Source organism: Odontesthes bonariensis, chromosome 18 (assembly GCF_027942865.1).
Source record: "Odontesthes bonariensis isolate fOdoBon6 chromosome 18, fOdoBon6.hap1, whole genome shotgun sequence".
NCBI lineage: Eukaryota > Metazoa > Chordata > Actinopteri > Atheriniformes > Atherinopsidae > Odontesthes > Odontesthes bonariensis.
This window is the reverse complement of record NC_134523.1, coordinates 16,000,773-16,024,727: the sequence shown is the minus strand read 5'-3', so window position 1 is coordinate 16,024,727 and position 23,955 is coordinate 16,000,773. Positions and strand designations below refer to the sequence as shown.

The 23,955-nt window shown below is 39.5% G+C and overlaps 1 protein-coding gene across 1 annotated transcript; it reads right to left on the bottom strand.

The window, feature by feature from the left end:
- Positions 1–2,147: 2,147 nt before the first annotated feature.
- Positions 2,148–23,939, bottom strand: LOC142367858 (brevican core protein-like). The gene is made up of 14 exons (XM_075449874.1): positions 23,747–23,939; positions 15,860–15,939; positions 15,283–15,660; positions 13,677–13,851; positions 13,355–13,482; positions 12,679–12,972; positions 11,061–11,900; positions 9,082–10,638; positions 4,139–4,246; positions 3,709–3,867; positions 3,530–3,612; positions 3,270–3,414; positions 2,967–3,149; positions 2,148–2,880 (listed from the first exon to the last, which is right to left on the bottom strand). The coding sequence occupies exons 1-14, from the start codon at positions 23,755–23,757 to the stop codon at positions 2,768–2,770; spliced, it is 4,254 nt and encodes a 1,417-aa protein (XP_075305989.1). The 5' UTR covers positions 23,758–23,939; the 3' UTR covers positions 2,148–2,767.
- Between the last annotated feature and the right edge of the window lie 16 nt (positions 23,940–23,955).

Below are 23,955 nucleotides of genomic sequence, written 5' to 3'. Positions count from 1 at the left end.
GCAGATTGCAGTTTGATAGACGGCATCAGTATCCAATCATTGTGAACGGTCCGTTCAGTATGATTGGATACTGTTTTTCCTAGATTGTACGTTCTAGAGGCCACTAAAACTTTTCATATTTGTGTCAAAACTTTTAATTAATTGGTTGCAATGGGGGTGTGAAGAGTATTTCAAGCAATATGTAAAAAAATGTTCCAGAAAAAGATCCCCTACCCCGCCTTTAATAGAGAGTGGCAAGGCTGTTCGTTATAATGGCTGTGGTAGAATCTGTGATGTAACCGTACATTACCTCCAAGCCTGTAGGGGGAGCTCCATAGTGGGCTTTTTGAGAAGTTACATTGTATTGCTTTAACAAAACAATGAAAATAACAAAATGAACACTATCACAGTGTCTGCCTTTGAAGGAGGAAGTTATAATCATAAGATTACTACGGTGGCCGACACGTGCAAACGCGCTGCAAACGGCGAAACAAATCCAACAATAAAATGCTGCAACAGAAAAATGCGGCAATAACAAAAACGACCGGAGCACACGCGCTGTAAACCCCAAAACACATGCAAGACAGAAACGCTGCACACATCAAAACACATGCAAGACAGAAACGCTGCAAACATCAAAACACATGCAAGACAGAAACGCTGCAAACATCAAAACACATGCAAGAGAGAAACGCTGCAAACATCAAAACACATGCAAGAAAAAAACGCTGCAAACATCAAAACACATGCAAGACAGAAACGCTGCAAACATCAAAACACATGCAAGAGAGAAACGCAGCAAACATCAAAACACATGCAAGAAAAAAACGCTGCAAACATCAAAACACATGCAAGACAGAAACGCTGCAAACATCAAAACCCATGCAAGAGAGAAACGCTGCAAACCCCAAAACACATGCAAGAGAGAAACGCTGCAAACTTCAAAACACAACGGAAGTTCGCCAGGCCAGTAGGGGGTCTCGACCTGTGGGATAGGGGATCGACTATGGGAGATCGACCATATGAACGAAATAGAAGAAAGTCAAAAGGTAGTTGTCATTTATGTCTTTTTTAAACACTTGGCCGTAATCTTTTACTTTATTATAGAAGAGCAGCGGAGTTATGTCGCTATTATAAGGTAAAAGATTACGGCCAAGTGTTTAAAAAAGACATAAATGACAACGTACCTTTTGACTTTCCTCTCTTTCGTTTCTGTCTTGCATGATTGTGTTATGAAGTTTGCAGCACATTTTTTTCTTGCATGTGTTTTGATGTTTGCAGTGCGTTTTTTTTCTTGCATGTGTTTTGATGTTTGCAGTGCGTTTTTTTTCTTGCATGTGTTTTGATGTTTGCAGTGCGTTTTTTTCTTGCATGTGTTTTGATGTTTGCAGTGCGTTTTTTTCTTGCATGTGTTTTGATGTTTGCAGTGCGTTTTTTTCTTGCATGTGTTTTGATGTTTGCAGCGTTTCTGTCTTGCATGTGTTTTGATGTTTGCAGCGTTTATGTTTTGCATGTGTTTTGATATTTGCAGCGCGTGTGCTCCGGTCGTTTTTGTGATTGCCGCATTTTTCTCTTGCAGCATTTTATTGTTGGATTTGTTTCGCCGTTTGCAGCGCGTTTGCACCTGTCGGCCACCGTAGATTACATTATTTTCGCCCTTCACTCATTCAATGCTTTCGATCAAACAACAAAAGCTGGTTTGCACTTTGCAGAATACTTTCAAACATCATGTTTGGATAGAATAACTATTTAAATCCATGGCTAACCAACTAAAAAACCTACATGCTTTGTTAATACATGATGTCAGGATGGAATCTAATGAATAAGTTTGCGTTGAGCAACCTTACCTGAGTTACAAAGGAGGAAATCCAACTTCCAGAGGTCTGGAGTTCCCATTTGGCACTGAATTCAGCTTGAGCTTCCTTATACAGATTCAGATTTGTCACCTGATCTTGATTGTGCATTAGTCCCTTTTTCTCTGTGATTCTTCTAATCTTTATCAGAGCTGACAAAACAGTTATGGCTCCATTGTATTTGGAGGACACATAGAAATTACAGGGGTAAGAAGAGACAAGGGGAAAGTATCAGTTCAATCGCTTATCAAACTCTTATTTGATAATGTCAACCCAAACGCACATTATTCCACATGAAATGAAGCCCACATGCAGTTTTAAGGGTATTAGGAGAATGATTTATTCTTTGCTCTGTTCTACAAAACTTTATTACAACATAAAGCCAACGAACAAAACAGCGTCTATTTGACATCTAAGGGTTTCTTTCAGAAAAATGCAGACAGTGATCTCAGGTGTGAACACATACACATATACAGCCTTTCTTGGTCATTTGTTGAAGGTTGACTTTGGAGTTGTTGGTTTTTTTTTTACAAAGCAGAAACAGCAATAAAAAAAAAAAAAACTTTTACCAGTTACTTTAAAAGTGTCTTTACGACTTTAGCACCATTCTGTTGAAAAGCTCCTGATATTACAAAAATTTAAGATGAACTTTTATTAATGACAATTTAGAGCTGTAATTCAGAGTTAATGCATTTATTTCTTGAAAAGATTGATCAGATAATCGCTTGCTGCTATTCACTGAGGAATCACTTAAAAAAAATCTCCGTAACAGTGGATACAAAATAGGAATGTTTAACACTGCCTTTGCACTCAGTTGTTATAGTATTGCCTGAAAGGAAGCTCATTTTGTCCTGCTTGTTTTCAGATTCTTTACACCTTGTCATGTTACAGTAACAACATTTTGCAAAGCAAGCCAAGAAAAGCACAGCTGTCTTTTAAAACTTGATGTCCCAGTACTGTGGTGTCTCTGTCGTGGCTTCAGACTCATTTTCAGCTGCTGACAAGTCGCTGTCTGTCAGTGATGTCACATCAGGAAGCTGCATTTGGCCTTTGGAAGAAGTAGAGTAGAAGTAGATTATTGACATTTAGGGTAAGTTTAATGAGGGTTTTTGTGGACCACACAGCTTATCTTACCAGAGATGCACAAAATCTGGGGTCTCTCCCAGCGGCCTCCCGACAAACACCTGATCAGAGGGTTTAGTCTTTGCTGGAAACCTTGTGCGCAGTGATAACGCACAATAGCATTGGTCTCATAACGCTGTCGAGCTTTACCAAATATCGAAGCATTCCGTACCTTTGGTGGGGGACCGCAAGAGGCTGTTGGAAGAGTTGATGCATGATGACGTAACAGCTCAAAACAACCACAAGAGGGAGTTAAAAATACACTGTTATAAAGAGGTTTAAACCATAGTGCTCTCCCTCGTTAATGTAACTCACTGGTGCCTTTCTTGCAGGTGTATGAGAGGTGATAGTTGCAGGGTACATCACTCCAGCGCCCGTTATCGTGCCACACCATCACCACACAGTCCTCTCCAGAGAGAAAGTAGCTATCTGGCTGCCCTCTGTACCAGTTCTCATACAGCTGCAAACATGGACAGATGATATATGTTCTGTACCAGGTACATCCCATTGAATGTTTGACTTTTTACCATATTTGAGCTTAGCAAACATTTTATCATATGTTTAACATTCCTCACCAATGGGTTTCCATCAGACCAGCGGAAATCATCCTCAATGGTCTTATCATTCAGACCTGTCCATTGATATTCCTTGTAGTTACCTAGTGAGAAAAAAACACAACGTTGATCGAATAAATATCACACATTTATGCTAAACTTTATAAAACAGCAGTTAATGTAATGGCAGTTAACGTTACTGTTGATATAATCCTGCTCCTCAGGGGTCATAATGGACACCAGGTGAGCTCCCATCTTGCGACAGTTCTGCTCTGCAGCCTCCCAGCTAAGACGCTGGCTGAAGTGACGATAGCAGAAACCGTGAAATTTGTCCCAGCCTGGTTCACACTGCTCAGAGTCTAAGAATATCAGCATGAAGGAGACAAGACAATCAGACAGAATTTTAAGTTGCCTCTGCAGTTTTTTTTTTGCCAATAAATAATTTGTATCATTATTTATATTTATTTATTTATGTATTTGACTGCACTCAACACCTCAAAAGAAATACAGTTTCAGTCCTATCAATTAGTCAGTCTGCTTTTGGCAAAAAAAGTCAAAAGTTTTCTAATTGAACACCTTTTCACGTTGTTTCATGGACACAAGAAAGCATGAAAATGGCAGAGAGCTAACCAGTTTCACAGAAGTCTCCTTCGTACGTTGGCAAACAGAGACATTTAACCTGCCCGTCCCACTCAGTGCAGGTGCCTCCATTGAGACAGGGGTTGTCCAAACAGGCATCTGAAACACATCAGAGAGCTACTAAAGGTTACTCTGAAACTGAATCCACAGGTTTAAACGAGTGTGCATCATGAGTGTTTTATGATACATTAAAAGATTATTAATGTTTGAGGCGTCAAAGAAAGTAGGTAGAGTGTATGCTTATGCCAGTGAATAGTGTATTTGTTTATATAATGTTATATAACTTGTTAATATACTGCAGGACACATAGAACTAAAGGAACAACAGCATAAAAGTGAGCCAAGAGAGGACAAACTTCAGAGTCAACTCCTCAGGTCCTTTTCTGTCTTCTTCTTTCCTTCTCTTTCTTGTTTTACGTTTCACAGTCATCAAAGGCTTTTCAAATAATTGACATGTAGGTGGACTCAAAACCCCAAATGCAGTCACAATATGAGTTAAATCACAGATTGAGAATTTTCAACAAGGTTTGAGTCAGTTCTGATAACGTTGGTCTCACAAACGTATGGCCGCAGGACAATACATTTTTCTGTAAAAAAATCTAAATTTAAAATGCCAAACATTTCACTTAAAGGGATAGTTCGCCTCTTTTGACATGAAGCTGTATGACATCCCATACAAGTAATATAATTTTTGAATATTTTCTATTTTCTTACACCTCGTTCTCCAGGAAAAAGTCAGACCTCGCAATCGCTTGGCGCTATTTTCTCTCCCTTCGTATCACTGCGTGCTGTGTAGACCGTGCAGACCGAAGTGCAGACCGAGCACTCCCCTGCTTCCGAGCAGTAAACACTGTAACAGGCGCGGCAGTCGGCAGATGGCAGCACGCAGTGATACGAAGGGAGAGAAAATAGCGCCAAGCGATTGCGAGGTCTGACTTTTTCCTGGAGAACGATTTTGTGATGCAAATGTATTACTCTTTTGAATGCATATTGTTTTGAGAAGCAAAACGTTTTATTTTTGTAGCCCCAGCCAACTAGCCGGACTACTTTTGTCAACGCCAAAACAAGGCTGGAACTCGGCTCACAGTACGCAGCAGGGGGTAAGAAAATGTTCATAAATGATATTACTCGTATGGGATGTCATACAGCTTCATGGCAAACTATCCCTTTAAAGACCATACAATATCCATTTCAAAATACAGCGCCAGTGTTAATTAACAGACCACGTTGTGATCTACTATTATTTAGTTAAAATAAGAAATAGCTTGCTCTAAACATTAGCTGTCATTTGTCCATTTATTTTGCATTAATGCTGCCCAAGCAAGTCTAAGTGTAAGATTAAGTGCGCACAAGTCCAACATTTGTGATTGGACTTTTGCTGCTGCTTGCCAGTTAAAACACCAGAAATCTGTCACATTATGTGAAAGCTTAGCTAAATGTCAGTGTCATTTTCCACAAAATGTCCACTCCTGCAAGACAAATGTATTTGAAAATGTAATCGGATGTTCAGTGTGTACAAAAGAAGTACCTCTTGGCTTTTGTCAACACGAGATTACAGATTACTTGTTTAAAGCTCTGACGAGAATAAAGAAGGGTTTTGAGTTTTGTTTTCATTTTTGAAATTTGTAAAATAGTAGGCTAAATGAAGGGGTGTGGATCCAAGCTGAAATTAAACATTTTACAAGTGGATTTGGTTTATTTGCTTTTTTTGACACCATGTAAACAGGAACTATGTCTTGTTTGTCATTATGCTCCTTTTCAGAAACGTCTCTGCGGCTCAGTGTGTGCACGAAAGGTAATAACTACTTTTTATGAGCCAAATGAGGATCATATGCTCTCAAAGTAAAATTGTTGTTCAGTATTGCAGAATACACAACTGCCATTTGGGAAAACTCCTGAGGTCCCTTTCAAGTCTGAAAGTTCACACAGACGCGTGTTTATGTTATATTCATGCACCACTTAGATTTCTGAACTTTACTATCCTGACTTGTATCTGCAAAGTCTGCCTTTTGAAGGAGTCTATGGATTAAGTATCTCATCAATTCAAGAGCAAAGTTGCATATAATAGCATCTAAAAATGTCCCTAACACCTGCAGCACCGAGTGGAGTCATCATCACAGAAAGTTTGCATTAACATGGTAAAAGTCTTGACTGAACGCAAAGGGCCAGATTATGCATGCATGCAGACTTGCACACAAAGAGCTCAGAGCACCACAGACATTTAAATGTCCTTAGTATAGTGCCTGCTTGGAGAACGCATTTCATACACGCTTCTATAGATATAGAGATATTCGTTGCTTAGCACACATCCTGTAATGATGACAATTATGTCACATGAACCTTAGCAGGGCCTCTCATGTAAAAAGAAAGAATAATACTTTTGTAAAACCTATGTACCGCAGTGTCAGCCCCAAATTAAACACATCTGGTTAAATCTCTCCAATATGTCCTCCCAAGCTAAATTTGTGGTTTCTCTGTCTGTGCCGGTAGACATTATGTAAAGCTTGGTTTATGCTTTCACATGAATCGTTCCTTCTTTTCTCTGTTGCAGGGATTTGAAGTAATCCTCCACCAAAAATCAAGTTTTTAACCTCGTTAACATGTCCGTGAATATGTTATCTTAAGTGTTTCAAGGCACATCGTGAGCAAAATGAAACACCAAATGCTTTGGCTCAGGATTTCTGTTTTGAAACTGCAGAACAACACCAACAGTCGAGGGAAGGTAAGGTAAGGTCAGACAGCCTGTATGTTCCCTGTGGGGCTGCAAAGTTAATCAGCCGGGCGCTACTGGCAGCGAGCAGCTGGGACTCGGTCCAGCCGAGGAACTGGGCACTGGTGAAAACTTTGAAATGTCAAAAACTTTTGAGATGTACAATTTTGAGGAGCACAGGGGAGTTTTAAGGGGATAAATAACACCTTGTGTGGGACTTAATGTATTAGTGTTTCATTTATTTGCTCCAATTTGAGCATGTACTAATATGACTGAAGTTATAGGAATCCTGCAGCCCAATGGCGAAATCCAATGGTGGCTGCCTGGCACAGAATATTAAATGTTCACTTCATCACGGTCAATGGTGAGGCTTTAATCTCCCACAGAAGCATAAATCATGCTCAATTTCCATTAATTATAATTTAAGGTGAATGATTTGAATAATTGAATGAGTGTTGTCTCACCTTGTCTTTCCCTGCTTCTCTGCACTATGAGGTGATGAGTCTCCAGAATTGTATCAACATGAAGAGTCCAATATAAAGACTACTGCTCTTCAAATGAATCCTTAATGAAGGAGCTGAAGTTAAGTTTGTTTGTAAAAAAAAAAAATAAATAATAATTTAATGCTCTGATCTCTGAAATAATTATCCTTTTTTTATTGGAAAATGTGGATAACACCAGATAGAGTATGCAGGTGCTTTGCTTATTTTTTTGTTCCTTTCTAGAGCCTACGAAGAAAATGTGTTTATATGATGACATGCATACAAAATGTGTACATACTGGCTGAAATTCAATGAAATGAATGTCCACAATGTTCAACTACTATGTGTATTTATTTTTCTAGTCGACAGATTAAAAACCTTTCCCAGGCTGTGAAGCTCTCTAACTTTTCAAAATGTGGTGTAAGTGTTCAAAATGGTGGGAAATTCTTTTATTGACACAATAACGTCAACTCTATAAAAGCAAATTTCCGCCAACGTGACATGAAGAAAATGTAATGCTTTTCATTAAAAGACATAAATATACTATAAAATCTAAATGATGAGGTGTAACGTAAATGTAAAACTACATTTTCAGTCTTTTCTTAATTTATTAAACAATTAATTTGATAATTGCTTGTTTGTTTGTTATTTTTTTTAGTTTTATTCTGTTTTCTTTGGCAGAAATTAGCCCTCACACAATGGATCTTCAGGTGAACTGCTGACTTTTACAAACTATTGTAAAGTAAATGTAGTCTGGTATTTTAAAACTAGTAACAGATGCTAAAGGAAAAACATATATGAAATAATAAATTCATCAACTAATGGTGAGACAGGAAACAATATAGGTTAGTTTTCTTTATCAGTATTGGACCTAAAAACACAATACAAATCTTAAACAGTCATGATTAAACAACAGACCATGAATTAAGTATGAAACACTAATGGACATTTTGAAACATGCTGCTAAGTGCTACCACTCACAACAATATCATAAAGGACATATTTTGTGCTTGTAATAACAATCTGTGCTTCTAGCACTAGACTGAAAATAGCAATATGTCGTAAAACTAGTCAGGAAAGAGGAAAGTTAACACTTTAAAAGCATTTCTGCAGTTGCATTGGTCAGTGCTATTACATTCAATGTAATCGCTGTTACATTCCTATGAAAGATCAAGTCTCTTATCATATAGCTTCCACATTCATCCAGTCACTGTGACCTTTGACAGCACGAGGAAAATGGCTGCAGTGTTAGTACTTTTTGTGCAGAGATTTTTTGCAAATTAAATCTAAATTCTGAAATAAAGTTCACCGAGGCAGGGATCATCATTTTCACAGGAAAACAATGTAAAAGAAACACTAAAACATTCATTTAAACATACCAGTACTTCACAGAAGTCAATCTTTGGATGGGGAGGAAATCATCATGCAACACAAGACTGGATGGTTGACAAATGTCAAAGGGGTAATTGTCCCAGTGTGAGTATCTTGGAGGGCAAAGTGGGGAGTCACGAGGAGAGCAGTGAGGAGTGTTTTAAGGTGAAGCAGGGGGAGTCAGAAGGGTGAGTGGGCTTGCTGAGACAATAAGTGAAATAAACGTGGGGAGTCGTTTGAAAAGCAGGGGGAGGGTTTTACAGAAAATGGAGCAGAGGCAAGTCGGTCAGAAAACAGACCAGGGATTTTAGTGCATCATTGCGTCGAGTAGGAAGAGGACTGTTAGGCTGATGAGAGTGGCTTTAACATTACCTGAAGATTTCCCTGTACCGCCTATAGCTGTCCTCTCATTGGGCAAGATAAGCAGGGTGGGAGGCTGGGTGAGGCTAATCTCAACATCAATCAGACCATGATCCACTGGTGGTATGACATGGGTCACCTTCTGTGGCTCAGCCATTGTTGTGGTGGTTGGGCTCCAGATGTCTCTGGACCAGTGTGTGGTGGTGGGGATTGTGGTTGAAGTCATCTTTGCAGCAGCAGCAATAGGCTTTGTACTCACAGAGGAGTCTGAAGCTGCTGTGGAGGAGAGTTTTCGTCTGAAATCATTCAGAGACACTTGGGGTCCAGCTGTGGTGGTCCGCAGAGCCAACTTAGATGTTTGGGAATTAAGAGGAGAGATGGTAAAGTCCTCAAGGTTTGGGATAACTTTATCTTCTTCTTCTTGGACAAGGGATGTTACACCATTAGCTTCCTCTTCATAATCAATGGTTGGGACAACTTTATCTTGTCCTTTTAGGACAAGGGATGTTACACCATTAGCTTCCTCTTCATAATCAAGGGTTGGGACAACTTTATCTTCTCCTTTTAGGGCAAGGGATGTTACACCATTAGTTTCCTCTTCATAATCAAGGGTTGGGACAGCTTTATTTTCTCCTTCTAGGACAAGAGGTGTAGCACCATTAGCTTCCTCTTTATAATACAGGGTTGGGATAACTTTATCTTCAGCCTCTAGGAAAAGAGGTGTAACACCATTAGCTTCTTCTTCATAATCAAGGGTTGGAGCAACTTTGGCTTCTTCATCAAAAGTTGGGGCAACAAGTTCCTCATGGACAATGGTAGGGGCAACTTTAGTTTCTTCTTCAATGACAGGGGTTGGGGCAACTTTGATTTCTTCTTCAAAAGTCGGGGCAACATTAGCTCCTCCTTCAACCTCAAGGATCGCAGTAACTTCAGATTCTACTTCGAGGATAAGAGTTGGAGCAACCTTAACTTCTTTTTCCAGTGAAAATGAAACATTGGCTTCCTTTTCAATGACTGGGGACACTGTAATTTCTTCTTCAAGGGTTAGCACTGATGTTGGATGTTTAATGTCTTCTCTTAGGGTGGAACTAACTATTCCAGGTTCAAATCCACTTGCTTCTTCATAGGAACTGGTCACAGTATCCAAATATACTCTGTAACTTGATGTTTGATCGTGTGCTGTGGTGATTTTGGGTGGTGTATGAGAGGTGTTCAATCCCTCTGGAGACTCAGTGCCAGCAAAACTTACTTCAGGAACTAGCTGGTCAACAGACTCAGTAGACTGAAGCTGTTTTTCCTCACTTTCTGTGTTTAGTGTGTCTCCAGTTTCTAAGCTTGTACTTCCTTCCTGTCTAGAACTCCAAAGCTGTGGTGCTGTGGAGAAGATATCCAAGCCCAGTCTATCCAGAAAGCGTGACCCAGACAGGAGGGAGGGATCTGGAACTGCAGTCTGAGGTTCAGTGGGAACAATGCTAGCCAAAGCAGAAGAAGATGGGGGAGTGGTGAAGCTAGCAGTGGAAGAATGTGATGAGGAGATGTAGGTGACTTCGTCTACTTCAATGTCTTTCTCTGAAAAAGAGAATAACACATTTTTGGAGCTGTGATACATCTGATACATCAAAGAATGATGGGAATAGTTTCAGGTTTGATAAAAATGCTTACCTGACACAAGTTTAAAGAAAGCATATTGTTGCATCTACTATCATATATCTAATTAGGAGGCTACAACCAGCACAAAAGCTTAAAACAAGAACACAGAACGCTTGTCAAACATTAACAAAAACTGGCCTGTGAATGTAGACAACAAGCCTTATCGAAGTAAGTAAGTGCTATTGGTCAAAGAAAAAGTCCAGTTCCAGACTCTTAAAAAGTTTTAATTAAGTTGCTGACAGTATAGATTAATATAAATCTTTTAAATAACTTTAGACAAAAGGCATGTTGATTTAGGACACTGACGTCTGCCATACCTTGGGAAATACTGCTTGACGTACCTTGGGAAATAACTCCGGACCCATCCACGTTTGCCCACAGAGAGGTCAGTGCCTCAGTGGCTGATTCATTAGTTTGGGTTGCTTGTGTGGGAAGTATTCTCTCTTCTTTTGAGGTTTGAGTTGTGAGTGGCATCTGCACAGGATCTTCTACTGCTGCCTCCTCCGACTTCACCTGATGCATGGGGTTAACAGTCAAAGCGGTTGCCTCCCAGAAGCCCTCCTCTTGAGTATGGTTCCTGTCTGTTTCACTGTAATTGGCTAGTGGGCTGTCAAAAGTTAAGTTGGACTTGTGCAAATCTTGGGGATGCTTCAGCTTCTTATATGGCGGTGTGGTCTCCTGAAGGTTTGTGTCTGGAACGGTCTGGTTCTGTGTGTGAGGTGCATATGTGGTTCTTTCAAGCTCAGATTGAAAGCTGAAGCTCTGGTTCTGGTGGTAATTAGTCTCATTGTAAACACTGGGCAGGAACGATGAATTTTGTGCTGGATTGTAGCTGTCTGTGCTGCTGATGGTACGGCTCACTCCTGTTGGTTGCTGAGTGAAGCTAATTTCTGAAGTATTTTTGTCATGAAGAAGGTCCACAGCAGATGTGCTGGAAGGAGAGTCCGTTGTGTCTGATATAACTGTTGGGTGTGTGTCGACTGAGTTTTTGCCAGTAAAAAAGCCAGAAAAAAAGGGCAAAGATTCAAGTACACTTTGGGCCTCTCGTTCCACCTGTTCTGCTCGTTGGTTCAGTTGAATTTCTTGATCTTTTTGCGTTAGAATAACAACATTTTGTCCAATGTCTTCAGCTTCTGTGGACACATAGTCCATTGGAGAGTCACTGGATTCTTTTGTGTTTTCTGTTGAGGACAGTTAAGTTATTAAAAATGTGTTGAATTTTTCTTTGCAGTTTATTTACAAGTAGTCATTATTTCACTGCTTATGGTTATTTTTTTTTTTTTTTAACAAATGAGTGATAAACAATCTTTCATACTTTAAGGTAGGGTAGGAGATCCTGGATTTTGAGTCCAGCGAAGCTGCATTTTGAAAATACACAGGTAAAAAGTCCCAACCCTTTTCTTCACTTTCCCCCCGAAGGCACGCCTCTAGAGTACATGAACGCGCACGAGCACGAAGGTGCACGAGCGCTGTTCTGACAGCAAGCATCGATCGCTGCCGTATTTAGTATTTAGTATATGCTAACTATACGTTTAATAATGCTATGTGCTAGCCAAGCTGGCTCTAGTTTAGCTTCCTGCCAAGCTTCTGGACGTGTAATTCGTTCACGGAGCAGGGTACGCGCACAGGGGGAAGGAGGGGGAGGGAGGAGCAGATTGCAGTTTGATAGACGGCATCAGTATCCAATCATTGTGAACGGTCCGTTCACAATGATTGGATACTGTTTTTCCTAGATTGTACGTTCTAGAGGCCACTAAAACTTTTCATATTTGTGTAAAAACTTTTAATTAATTGGTTGCAATGGGGGTGTGAAGAGTATTTCAAGCAATATGTAAAAAAATGTTCCAGAAAAAGATCCCCTACCCAACCTTTAACGGGTATATCCACATATCTGTACATAGATAAATAGAGCTAGATATGCACAAAAGTGTGTAGACTTTTGAGGAGCAAGATTCATACTTTTGAAACAATAAACATCATGAAGGCTGGAGGGCTCTGGGAAACCAGTCTGGTTGCTGAAGCGGTAGACAGTTTTGACGCCTGCCTGAGGGCCACCACAGCGCTCTCTAGGGGTTATGATAGAGTATCGAACGCTGCCATCAGACAGCCAGCCAGGACTGCAATGGTCCAGTCCCTCACTCCATGCAGAGTACAACTGTGCTGCTGTAGCCAGCTCTGCCCCTGCAGCCCTGCAGTATGACTGCGCTTCATCAAATGACAATTGCTGTGGGACAGAGTCATGGAACACCTCCCCTACAAATAAATGAATAAACACATAAATTAGTAAATCAATAAATAAATACATTCTGCGTGTTTATGTATATTCAAGCCTGAGTGAAACACTGGGTGTCTGATGTGAGCGGCTTATCACAGATATATCTAATTATAAGACATAGTATGTGCATTTGCTCATGAGAAACATGTAATTGCAGAACAAAGTAAACTAAAATTATACTATAACACATTTAAGGCCCATTCAGTACATTTAATAAATATAAAACAATAAACTCATTTAAAATGTTGTCTTAAAAATGTATTGATAAATAAAGGTAAATACGTAAATAAGTATTGGCCTAAAAAAAACAGCATTTATTTACTCTATTATTATTTATTATTATGATATTGTAACTGATACCATCAATTTGTTCTACATAGCAATAAACATCAAATAGGTCATCTGCATCCATTGTCCCATAGTTTCTCACTCCTGGTTGCCCATCCATATCACCATAGCAACCTTCACGGGGCACTTGGATTGGGTACCTGCACAAGGAAAAGCAATCATCATTTTCACATGACTCCTCAGCAAGTCGGCAATTATAAAATTGCAACAAGAGGCCAATAAGAGAGAACAGTGAATCTAGGATGTAATCATGAACACGTGAGACCTTTACAGCAGACATTTGAGTATTTTATGTCATGAAACCATTATTAACAAAACAAAGGTGAGAAAATACCTGACAGACTGGTCTGCCAACCAGCCTGCGTCACACTGCTCATATCCATCATAATAAGCTGCCAGCAGCTGACCAGGAGTCGCAATCTGTGCACCAATGGCCTCACAGGCCTTCTGGGCCTGCTGGAAGGAGAAGGCATACCGGTCGAAAGCATCTCTGTAGTGGAACACAACACCTAGAGACACACATAAAATAAAACACATAAAAATAAACACACACAAATATGAACAAATTTACATACCCACAAATACTGTATACTTCAAATACACTTCTGTGTATAATCAACAAAGCTTTTGCTCTTGGCAGAAATGCACCTTACTAATAAGAGAAATTTAAAATATGAAACTAATATTTGTGGATGAGTTGATTAAGTATTATTTTGAATGTTCACTGACCTTCTTAATGTATTGATTAATGTATCAGTTCATTAATCATTAATGTATCAGTTTTTATTGAGGTTCAAAAAGGATATAAGGTGAATTCAACCTTTAATATCCTAATGTGTTCAGGCAGCTTCAATGGCTTTAGTAGGAAAGGAGGGACAAAGTTAAGGTTAAATACTATATTACTTATCTTATTGATCTGTTTTTGCACATAACATTTAGGTTACCAAAGAATGAAACCAATAAGTTAACCTTGTAGAGAATTTTGTACGTTATTCATGAAAGTTTTGTAGGGTCTAGTTTAGCTTCTTGCATACAAAGAAGGTTCTTAAATTTGGGACAAATGTTTCTTTAAGACCCGAAGTCTTCATGTTACCTGGGGCTGGATAGTGTAGTGGTAAGATTGTGGGTGACCAGTTCAAATCCCATGCAATAACCTCCAGTTAAAGGCAGTGTTGCCAAAAAAAAAATCACAAGAAGTATTGGCTCGCTGAAAAGTCGCAAGAAGTCGCTAGATTGCGTCATGACGTCATAAGTGACGTAACCACGCCCATATTATATATTTTCGCTCCTACCTGCTTCTGTCTCGGCTTGTATGGTGTCGCGGGGCAACTGATTTGTCACTCACAAAACAAGTTAAATTGTCGCTAGATTCAGCCAGATTGAGCCCGAAAGTCGCTAAGTCGCTAGATTATTTTTTTTGTCGCCAGAGATGGCCAAAAGTCGCTAAATCTAGCGACAAAGTCGCTAAATTGGCAACACTGGTTAAAGGTAGGGTCTGAGATCTTGGAAACACGGTTCCTGCAAGCTATATTTTTGAAAATACACAACCTTGCCTCTCCCTACAGCCCACCCCTCGAAACCACGCCTTCAAAACACATGAACGAGTCACGAGTCTGTGAACGCACAGGGGGGAGCGAGGAGGGGGGCTGACGGTTGATGGGCATGTCAGAATCCAATAGAAGTAACTCTCATCATTACTTCTATTGGTCAGACATTTCCTCTTGCTACACCCTCTACAATGGACTAAAAGATTTAGTTTTTTTCCCAAACATTCTATTTTAGTGGGTGCAATGGGGTCGTGAGGAGGTTTTCAGACAATATGATAAAAAATTCTCCAGAAAACATCACAGACCCCACCTTTAGGGTCCTTAGGCAAGGACCGCCTGTAAGTCAGATAAAGCTAAAAGATGAAGCTAAAAGCTAAAAACATAAACATAAACCTTTGACTTTGAGCTGTATGAGTTCACTGGCATCTTCCAGGCCCTGCTGCACCTCACAGCGATAGTGACCCGAGTCACTATGATGCAAATCTTCCAACCACAGCGACAGGTCGTCAGGGGAGGAGGTATAGTTGAGCAATGCAGCACGGTCTTGGTATGTTTCATTGATCTTCACCCTTTTACCCCGTGCCACCACGATTTGTGTCTCTACCCCATCAGAAACCACCGTCCACTTTACCCGCGGTACCACAGGGGTGGAAAAGGAGGAGGAGGGTGTGGAGGACAGCGACACCAAGCAGGGGATGGAGATGGAGCTGCCCAGTGGAGCAACAACTACACCTGAAAGGGGGATGTTCACTTGGAGTTGTCGAACTTCATCTGAGAAAAAGAAAAAAGAAGATACAGACTTTGGATAGTGGCCCTGAACAGTCTCAGACTAGTCGAAATCATGCTCTCTCTATTTTCAGATTTGACAGATTTTTTAAGCTTATATATCATCTGGCCGTATCAACATTATTTTTAGCCTATATCATGATTAGGAGGTGAAAGTAAAATGTAGACGTAAATGTTTGCCTACCATATCCAGGTGGGGTTTGGGTGGGAAACGCCAGAGTGAGATGATAAACTGCACAAAAAAGTAGAAGTATCTGAACATATCTGTTGAGATAAAACAGAAACACATTAAAAAGTTAGTGCGATGCGTTATGAAACTGATGATGATTACCAAAAATATATTGAATAAAACTCAGAGAATGAAAGGACACATTATCAAGTTCCCAATGTCACAAATGCTTAACCATTAAGAGGCAGAGTGATCTGACACTGGAAGTATTGTGTTGGTTCAACTAAAACATGCTCCACTCATCTCACAAAATCATCAATCTATTGTACTATTAAAGGTCAAAACCTGCACACCTTTGTGTTACCTTCACCTCATCAATCATTCCAGTCTTGGTCATTTGACCATTTACCATTTTATCTGCAAATGTTTTGGTGTGATGAGGTTGATCAAATACAAAAACAACAAAAACAGATCCAGACTGAACGCATACCTTCTTAGAAAACGGCACATCTTGTCATAGAAAGCTCACCATAAAACCTGGATTATCATAATTTAAATAAAAGGTAGCACACCCTTAGCATATTAGCATTTTTATATCTAAACTTTTTATTCAGTTTGAATATTACAAGTTAAGTTAACAATTCAAAATAGATAACACTGTTATTGTATTATAGTATGTCCAACATCATATGTCAAAGCAACACTAGAGAAGTGTGTGTACCTTAAAAACTCTGTGCTTCTGACTGGATTTGAAGTACAACAACGTTTATTATGCACATTCCCAGGCTTGAAACTGTCCCGAAAAAGCCTGGGGGCTGAGATATCGCAACTTTCTCGAGCATTGCACAACACTGTTTTGCTTTACGGTACCTCATCACGCACCAAAAACTACATAACCAGCAATAAATTTGCAGAGAAACTACCAGATTCTTAAGTAATGCTTTAGGTATACATATTTATAACAACAACAATGACAATTAAATTCTACAGTATATCATTACAATGAACCTGCTGAACTACCAGTATAAACAAGAAAGCAGACCTAAGATTCTGTAACGCTTTCATCTTCATCATGGACTCGGGCTTACATTACTATTTCTAACATAAATTTGACAATCTTTTTTACATCTGGAGGGTATGTACTTTTTCCATAATCTGAGGATTAGGAAGTAATAGCAGTTTGAATTCTTGAAAATCCATCAAATAGTTGTTGTAAAAATACAGTCTGCACCACAGTGGTGGCAAAAAAGAAACAATCTATCCCAACATATGACCTACACAGTAATTAAGAGTAAATAAGTACTTACTATTTCTATAAACCCTGGAATAACAGATACAGCCATGTAATTGTCTTTCTTCTTTAGAATTAAAAACTAGATGTTAGCCAGGATTTTGGAACAAATAGGAATGAGAAAAAGAACCAAAACACACCAATAACCTCAGAGCCTTCCTTTAAATCTCTTCCAAAAACTCCTGTAGTAGGACATTTTGAAGCAGGTGACACTGGCTCCTCTTGTGAAAATAATTCATAACTACAATCATCTTGGTTTTTTTAAAATATATTTTTGTAATTTTCTATTTAATATTTCCACCTAACTTTTTTCACCTAAGTTTCATAAACTGTATTAATATATTCATCATTATTTGCATATACTGATACAAAAATGGGGCTGCACGGTGGTGTGGTGGTTAGCACTGTTGCCTCACAGCAAAAAGGTTCCACGTTCAACTCCCAGCTGGAGCCTTTCTATGTGGAGTTTGCATGTTCTCCCCGTGTATGCGTGGGTTGTCTCCGGGAACTCCGACTTCCTCTCACCATCCAAAAAACATGCATGTTAGGTTAATTGGTGTCTCTAAAATTGTCCTTAGGAGTGAGTCTGAGCATGTATGGTTGCTTGTCTCATTTGTCTCTGTGTGGCCCTGTGATGGACTGGCAGCCTGTCCAGAGTGTACCCCGCCTCTTGCCCATTGACCGCTGGGATAGGCTCCAGCCCCCCCGCGACCCGACCGACGGATTCAGCGGGTATAGAAAATGGATGGATGATTAGAAAATATGTTTTTCTATTATTTCATCTACTCTCAAATAAATAATTGGGTTGTTAATGTATGTTTTAATAGTCTATTTAAAGTCAGACCACTGAATGACCACAAAGTGGGGTAAACTTCAAACTGTTTCAGAATGAACTATCAGTATAACTTGCAAGGAGTTATTATTATTCATTGCTACTATACAGCATAAGACTTTTGCTCAGTGGACCTAATAAACTTGGTGAATCTTTGTGAAAAGAATCTTGTGTTTTGACATTTTTTGAAGCAGTATCTCTGTATCAATCATAGGAGCCCCAAAATATTGTAAGTAAAAAAGTATCTCCAAGCTTAACCATACAGTAGAAAAGACCGACTACTCTGGTTTCCAAAGGGAAGCTGGTGGCACAGGCTCCTGACCACAAGCCATTCATCACCTCCATGAGCTAATGACAGTGTCTCAGCCTGCCAGCTCTCCGTCACTAGTCTGGCCCTGTTATTAACCTAGCAGGCATGCCAGAACGAACACAGTGACCTCACACAACCTCGATGATCAAGGCTGTGTCAGGCTATGAGGAAGCAGGACATTTTTTCATTTATCATTTAAAAGCAGTGTTTGTGCACCAAAAAACTTACCAGAGTTGATAAAAGTTAAATGTGCTTTTATGTTTCTTGGTCGTCATGCAGCTTTTATGTGTCTAACAAGCTGTTCCTATCTTTTTGAAAAATAACATCCCTCCTAGTACTACAATATAGAACTTACTGTTTTGTAATATAATCATTCAATTAACCTCACATGTGATAAACGTATGTCCACAACTGAAACACTATGTTAAACTGGAGGCTTCAACATGGCAACAAACCACTTGGTACCGTCATTATGGCGATCTCCATCTTTCCCACAGGATGTTGTCTCTAGTTTCCTCCAATGTCATATTCCTGTTTTGCCAGATCGACTTCACTTGATACATTTTTTTCCTTGTTTATTCCTGCTTGTGTGAAGAATTTGTCTTTGCATCTGTGTTATGCTGGGTGCTAATTGTTCTAAATTAAGTTTTAAGTTTAAATTAGCTCGTGTTGCACACTGTCGACACTCTATATCAGCTGAAGGAGGCATCCAAGCAAGGCACTTGGGACTGGGCATAAATGTGGCATCCAACAGAATGTTACAACAATAAGTAGAGCCCAGTTCTTTCTTTTTTCTTAAGTTTTTTGTTCACATTCAGTACAAACATTTAGTTAAAAGAAAGATGAACACAGAAAGTGTCCTTATCAATGTGGGAGTTAAGACACAGAGAACATACTAATAAATTAGAGCTTCTGCTGTGAGTTATAATAAAGTTGACCTTTCTGCATCTGTATATAAAACCCATCTTTCGAAAGGAGTCGGCACAAACACAGCTCACTAACTTGCATCAAATTAAACGACCTTCTTTTATGGCAGTATAATTGTTGTCTGTTTCCTCGCCAGCTGGGTGGACTCCACAAGGCTGGTATCACTATTAGTATTCTTGACAAGAAAACATCTCACAAATAGCGAGTAGCAGGCCAAAAGGACAGCTGCACACTGTGCTTTCACTTCATTCTGACTCCCTTACAAAAGGCCTCAGGGAAAATTAAAGGACAGGCCACTGGCACACTTGGTCACTTTTTCTGTTCTCTCCCTCTCGCTCTTTTCATGGCTGGAAAAGGGAGTTTTTAAACCACTAAGAGCCATTCTGGAGTAGGCTTTGTACAAAAGGAACAGCCATATTAAAACCCTGCACTCTGATTCAAAGGGTCTTACTGTTGCGCTTCAATATCAGTTTGTGTATTCAGATCAGTGACAGAGGAGAAAATCCTGGTTGCTGCTGGTTATTTTGTGCAACCATTAGATAACATTTTTTACGAGGTCATAGGCCTAACCATCACCAGGCGCCTTGCAGTTCGCCTTGTTTAATGGGAGGAACAATAAAGACAAGTCAAGCTGAAATCAATGCCACCCACTGCATTTAGAGGCTTACAAAGTGCTACCAGTGCATTAATGAATGACTTCTTCCTCCTGCAAACACAGATGAGCTGCAGACTAGCAGCATGTGGGCATGAAATTTGAACAAATCGGAATGAAATTTGCATTGACAACTTTACATTTAAGTTTAATAAGTATAAACAATCAAAATAAATTAAAATGGATGCTAAGAATCTTGTCAGTGATGCACTGAGAAAGAAAAACTTGCCACTGCATTTCGTAGGTGGCCTCTGCAGTACTCTGCATCAGTGTCAATGCAGCCCAACCTCGACTCCACCAACAAACCAGAAAATGACTACGGATCCCAGTTTAGCTGGGTCTAACATGTCTGTTTGACTGATGAGCTGTGAGCTCTGAGGAGTGCTGAGCTGGAAGTAGCTTGAGGAGTACTACAACTACGGCAAAATACAACACACGCTACCTCAAATGTACAGTAATTGACTTTTTACAAGGTAGAAATCTGCTCTACTGCCTGTTTGTTTTCATCTCCACTTTTTTTATATTCTATGTTTCAGGTTTATTGACTTGACTGCAAACAAGAAAGGAAGAAAGTGCAACATAAAGTACAGTCTATTGAAAAAGAGACGAAATTGAATTTAGTTTGTACCACAAGAATGCTATTCATTTTAACATAGAGCTTGCACTGAACTCTTAATAGAACTAATGTCACATTTGGGACTCTTGAATCATTTTCACCGTGACCATCCCCCAAAATGGACTTGCTGTCCTGGTAAAAAAAAAGAACGTCTTAATGTTGAGACGTGTATGACGAGAGTGTATTTTAACAAACCCAATGCTCTTCCTAAAAGAAGTTTTCTCACCTAAATTAGTCAAGAAATCTGGTGAAGACAAATCCTAACTTGAAAGTGTGTAACAATTTCAAGTCAATCGACCTCATATAAGACCTCATCAAAGGCATTAAGATATTGTGCAAATTCAGTATAGATGACAGCAGAAAACAAGAATAAACTCTGGTGTGTTTTTTCCAAAATGGAAACTGTTGAATGTCTTCGAAGTGATACTGAAGTTGTTTACTTTCACAAAAATGAGTTGAAAGTTTTCTGAATTAATCCTTCAGATCCCATCCAACCCACTCGTAAGGACTTTGTTGCACACCGATGTCTCTTCTCAGACACGAACATATGACTACAAGACAAATGACCAAATGGTGAGATCTCTCATCAGCCACCAAATGTTCACATGGACAGACTAGACAATTACCACAATTACCACAATTACCAATAATAACCACATAACCTGCACCAGAAACACCAAGCTCAGAAAAAAAATATCTCAACAATTTAAATGAAAAAGAAGTTTAAGCACAGATTAATTTAACTTTTTGTATAGCGATTGTCACAATAATGTGTGTTCAGGGAGGTGAGGTGACTAATAGAAAAGTCAGAAGAATCTAAAGCTCAAAATGTAAATAGAAGTTGTAACTCGTCTTCACTACACAGCAGATCAGGTTCTACCCACTTCAGACCATTCACTCAACACCACACCTCTGACTTCCTGCACCATCAAGCATAATGCCTCCACATCTCCAAGAAAACCAACAGTCAGTCTCCCACAAAGATGGCTACTTCGGAAAAGCCACTGACCATGTAATTCACCACCCAGTGAGTCTGGGAAAGAGTCAAATTTTTTTTCAAACAACCACCTTATACCAGACATGACTCAATAAACCCATAGAGGAACCACAGCTGGCTAGGCCAGCTAATTACCCAAAAAAGGCATTTCCATCGAGCTCCTGATTCGATTATGTGAATTTCCGTATTTGTTCAGGTCGGTTCTGTTTCCTAAGACTCATCACTTTCTCACCTCAGAGTTAATGTTTCTGGAAATCAGGTGTCTTTACTCACTTGTGTGTTCATTGCTAACAACTAAACCAAGTTCAAATCCTGGTTACAGGTTTTAAAATGTGTGTTTTTTTGTTACAGCTCACAGCTTTGCATTACAATAATTGTCATGGTTTTGGTTATGTGGTTTTGGTTTTCTTTGTACTTGTCTGGACTTTATCTTTTGTTTTTTTAGGTTTTTGTGTTTTTCATGTTTTGGTTGGATTTGCTTCCTATTATAATTTGAATAAGCTTTCTCTTGTGCACTGCCCTTCACCAGTTTGCACACATTCGGTTCCACCACTCGCTTCTTCTTTTGTTCCCTTAGTCCCTCCCACCAGGCAGGCGAGCAGAGAATGTGGAGTAAGACGCACTTATCAAAATGAGAGCTGCTTGCTACATAACGCCATTTTGAGCTGATATCAACTAAATATGATGTGACAGAGCTGCATCATCTAACCATCATAAGGGTTGCAGCTACTATTTTACTTATTTTTGTCAGATTAGCATTAAATTTGTTTGCGAAAAAGTAAATTTGTACTTTTAATTCAGTTCAAAGTGTGGGATTAACGTGCCACACCCCCTTTAGACATCATGGGTGCAAAAAAAATTCAAATAAAAAATAAATAAAACTTTGGCTGGTGCATCTTCACTTATAGTTCTTCCGAAAAGCCTTCTCTCTCCTTGATCCTCTCTTCTCTGGGTGCACCTTAGGATTTTAAACCTTCTAAATGTTTTGCTAGAAACTATTTCTGGGTCACAAGCAGCACAGAGGATCAAGGATACAAGGAGGCTGAAATGAGTGAAATGAGGTGAGCCTTTGGTCAGAAAGGTAGCCAATAAGAATAAGATTTAGAGTTCATAGTGGCATAGAGGGACAACCATCGGTACAGCACTCTACTAATCAGACCTTTGCAGCAGCATGGACACTAAGACTCACTAAAGGAACATAACAGCTTGCTGCTGTTTGCCATACGACTAAAAGCAAAATTCTTCAATCTGACGTTGCAAAGATTAAACCATTTAAGCATCCCCACATTATTACTATCCTTAAGCAGTATTATTCTGTGAGGGGGACAAGCAGGAAGGATCAATGAAGAAAATATTAAGTAATCCTGAATTGAGTGAAAAACGTCCTGATTGCTCAGTATCTCAGGCTGGAATGAAAGTTTACATTTCAAAACACAATTTATTCATTTCCTCATGAATAAAATGAAGAAATGCCTCTGGGAAAATGCTGGTTTCTTCACCCTTGTGGACAATACTGTTCAGATTAATGAAAACCTGCTGTTGATTGAGCATCAACAGCTAAAGATTAACTTCATACCTGTTTCTCCATGTCAACAGATTTGTGCACATTTTCTCTCATGGGTGGCCTTATGAGGATATTCATCAAAAAATTACAAGACAACCAAACCAGTGCTTTGCTTCTCTTGCTTCACTGGTTAAACTCAGACCAAATAACCACTGGAACAATATACTCTGTCATTCTTTCAGTCCATTACTGAAATTCAACTGAGCGTGGAGGTAGACCACAGAAAGTATAGAGTCTAAATATGCACTCAAGAAAAAAAGCAGCTTCCCCTGTCTGCAGGACATCTGAAAGCATGTAAAATCCCAGGAAATACATAAAATATGAAAAATAAATTTTAAAAAATTGCAGCAAGACCTACTTTTCATGGATGGGGAAGTGATTGAGTATATCTAAAATAGCTGTCATTATTTCATCTTCAAGGAAATGTGGGGGTAAATTATCTCAGAACTACAAACTACCTACAAGGACACTTTGGCTGGTGAGGAAACCTGCAGCAAACATGTTAACTGCACAAATGACCTCGCCTGAAAAGACTCAATTCAAGGACGCACAGATTGAGTACCCAAGGAACTAGCCTCGTATAACTAAAAAAAAAAAAAAAAAATAGGCAAACAGGGTCATTTTCTGACGCGATACCAAAACAGACGTAGCACGGTTTTACATAAAGTTTAAAACTGCGCATCGTTATTACACCAGCCCAAACAAAAGCCTACCTGAGCAACATTTCAGCAGAAGCAGGTCGGACTGACTTCTTGGCTTCTGACTTCTTCTTAGTGTCAGCTTCTCTCTGCGTGCTGCAGTGCGTCTGCCCTGTGAGTGGAAAGCGGCTCTGGATGCTCTGCACAGGTAAATGGAAGCTGAGGCTGCTGCCTTACCGACAGGCTTAGAGGATCGGGGAGAAAAGAAGGAGTTGGGAGAAAGT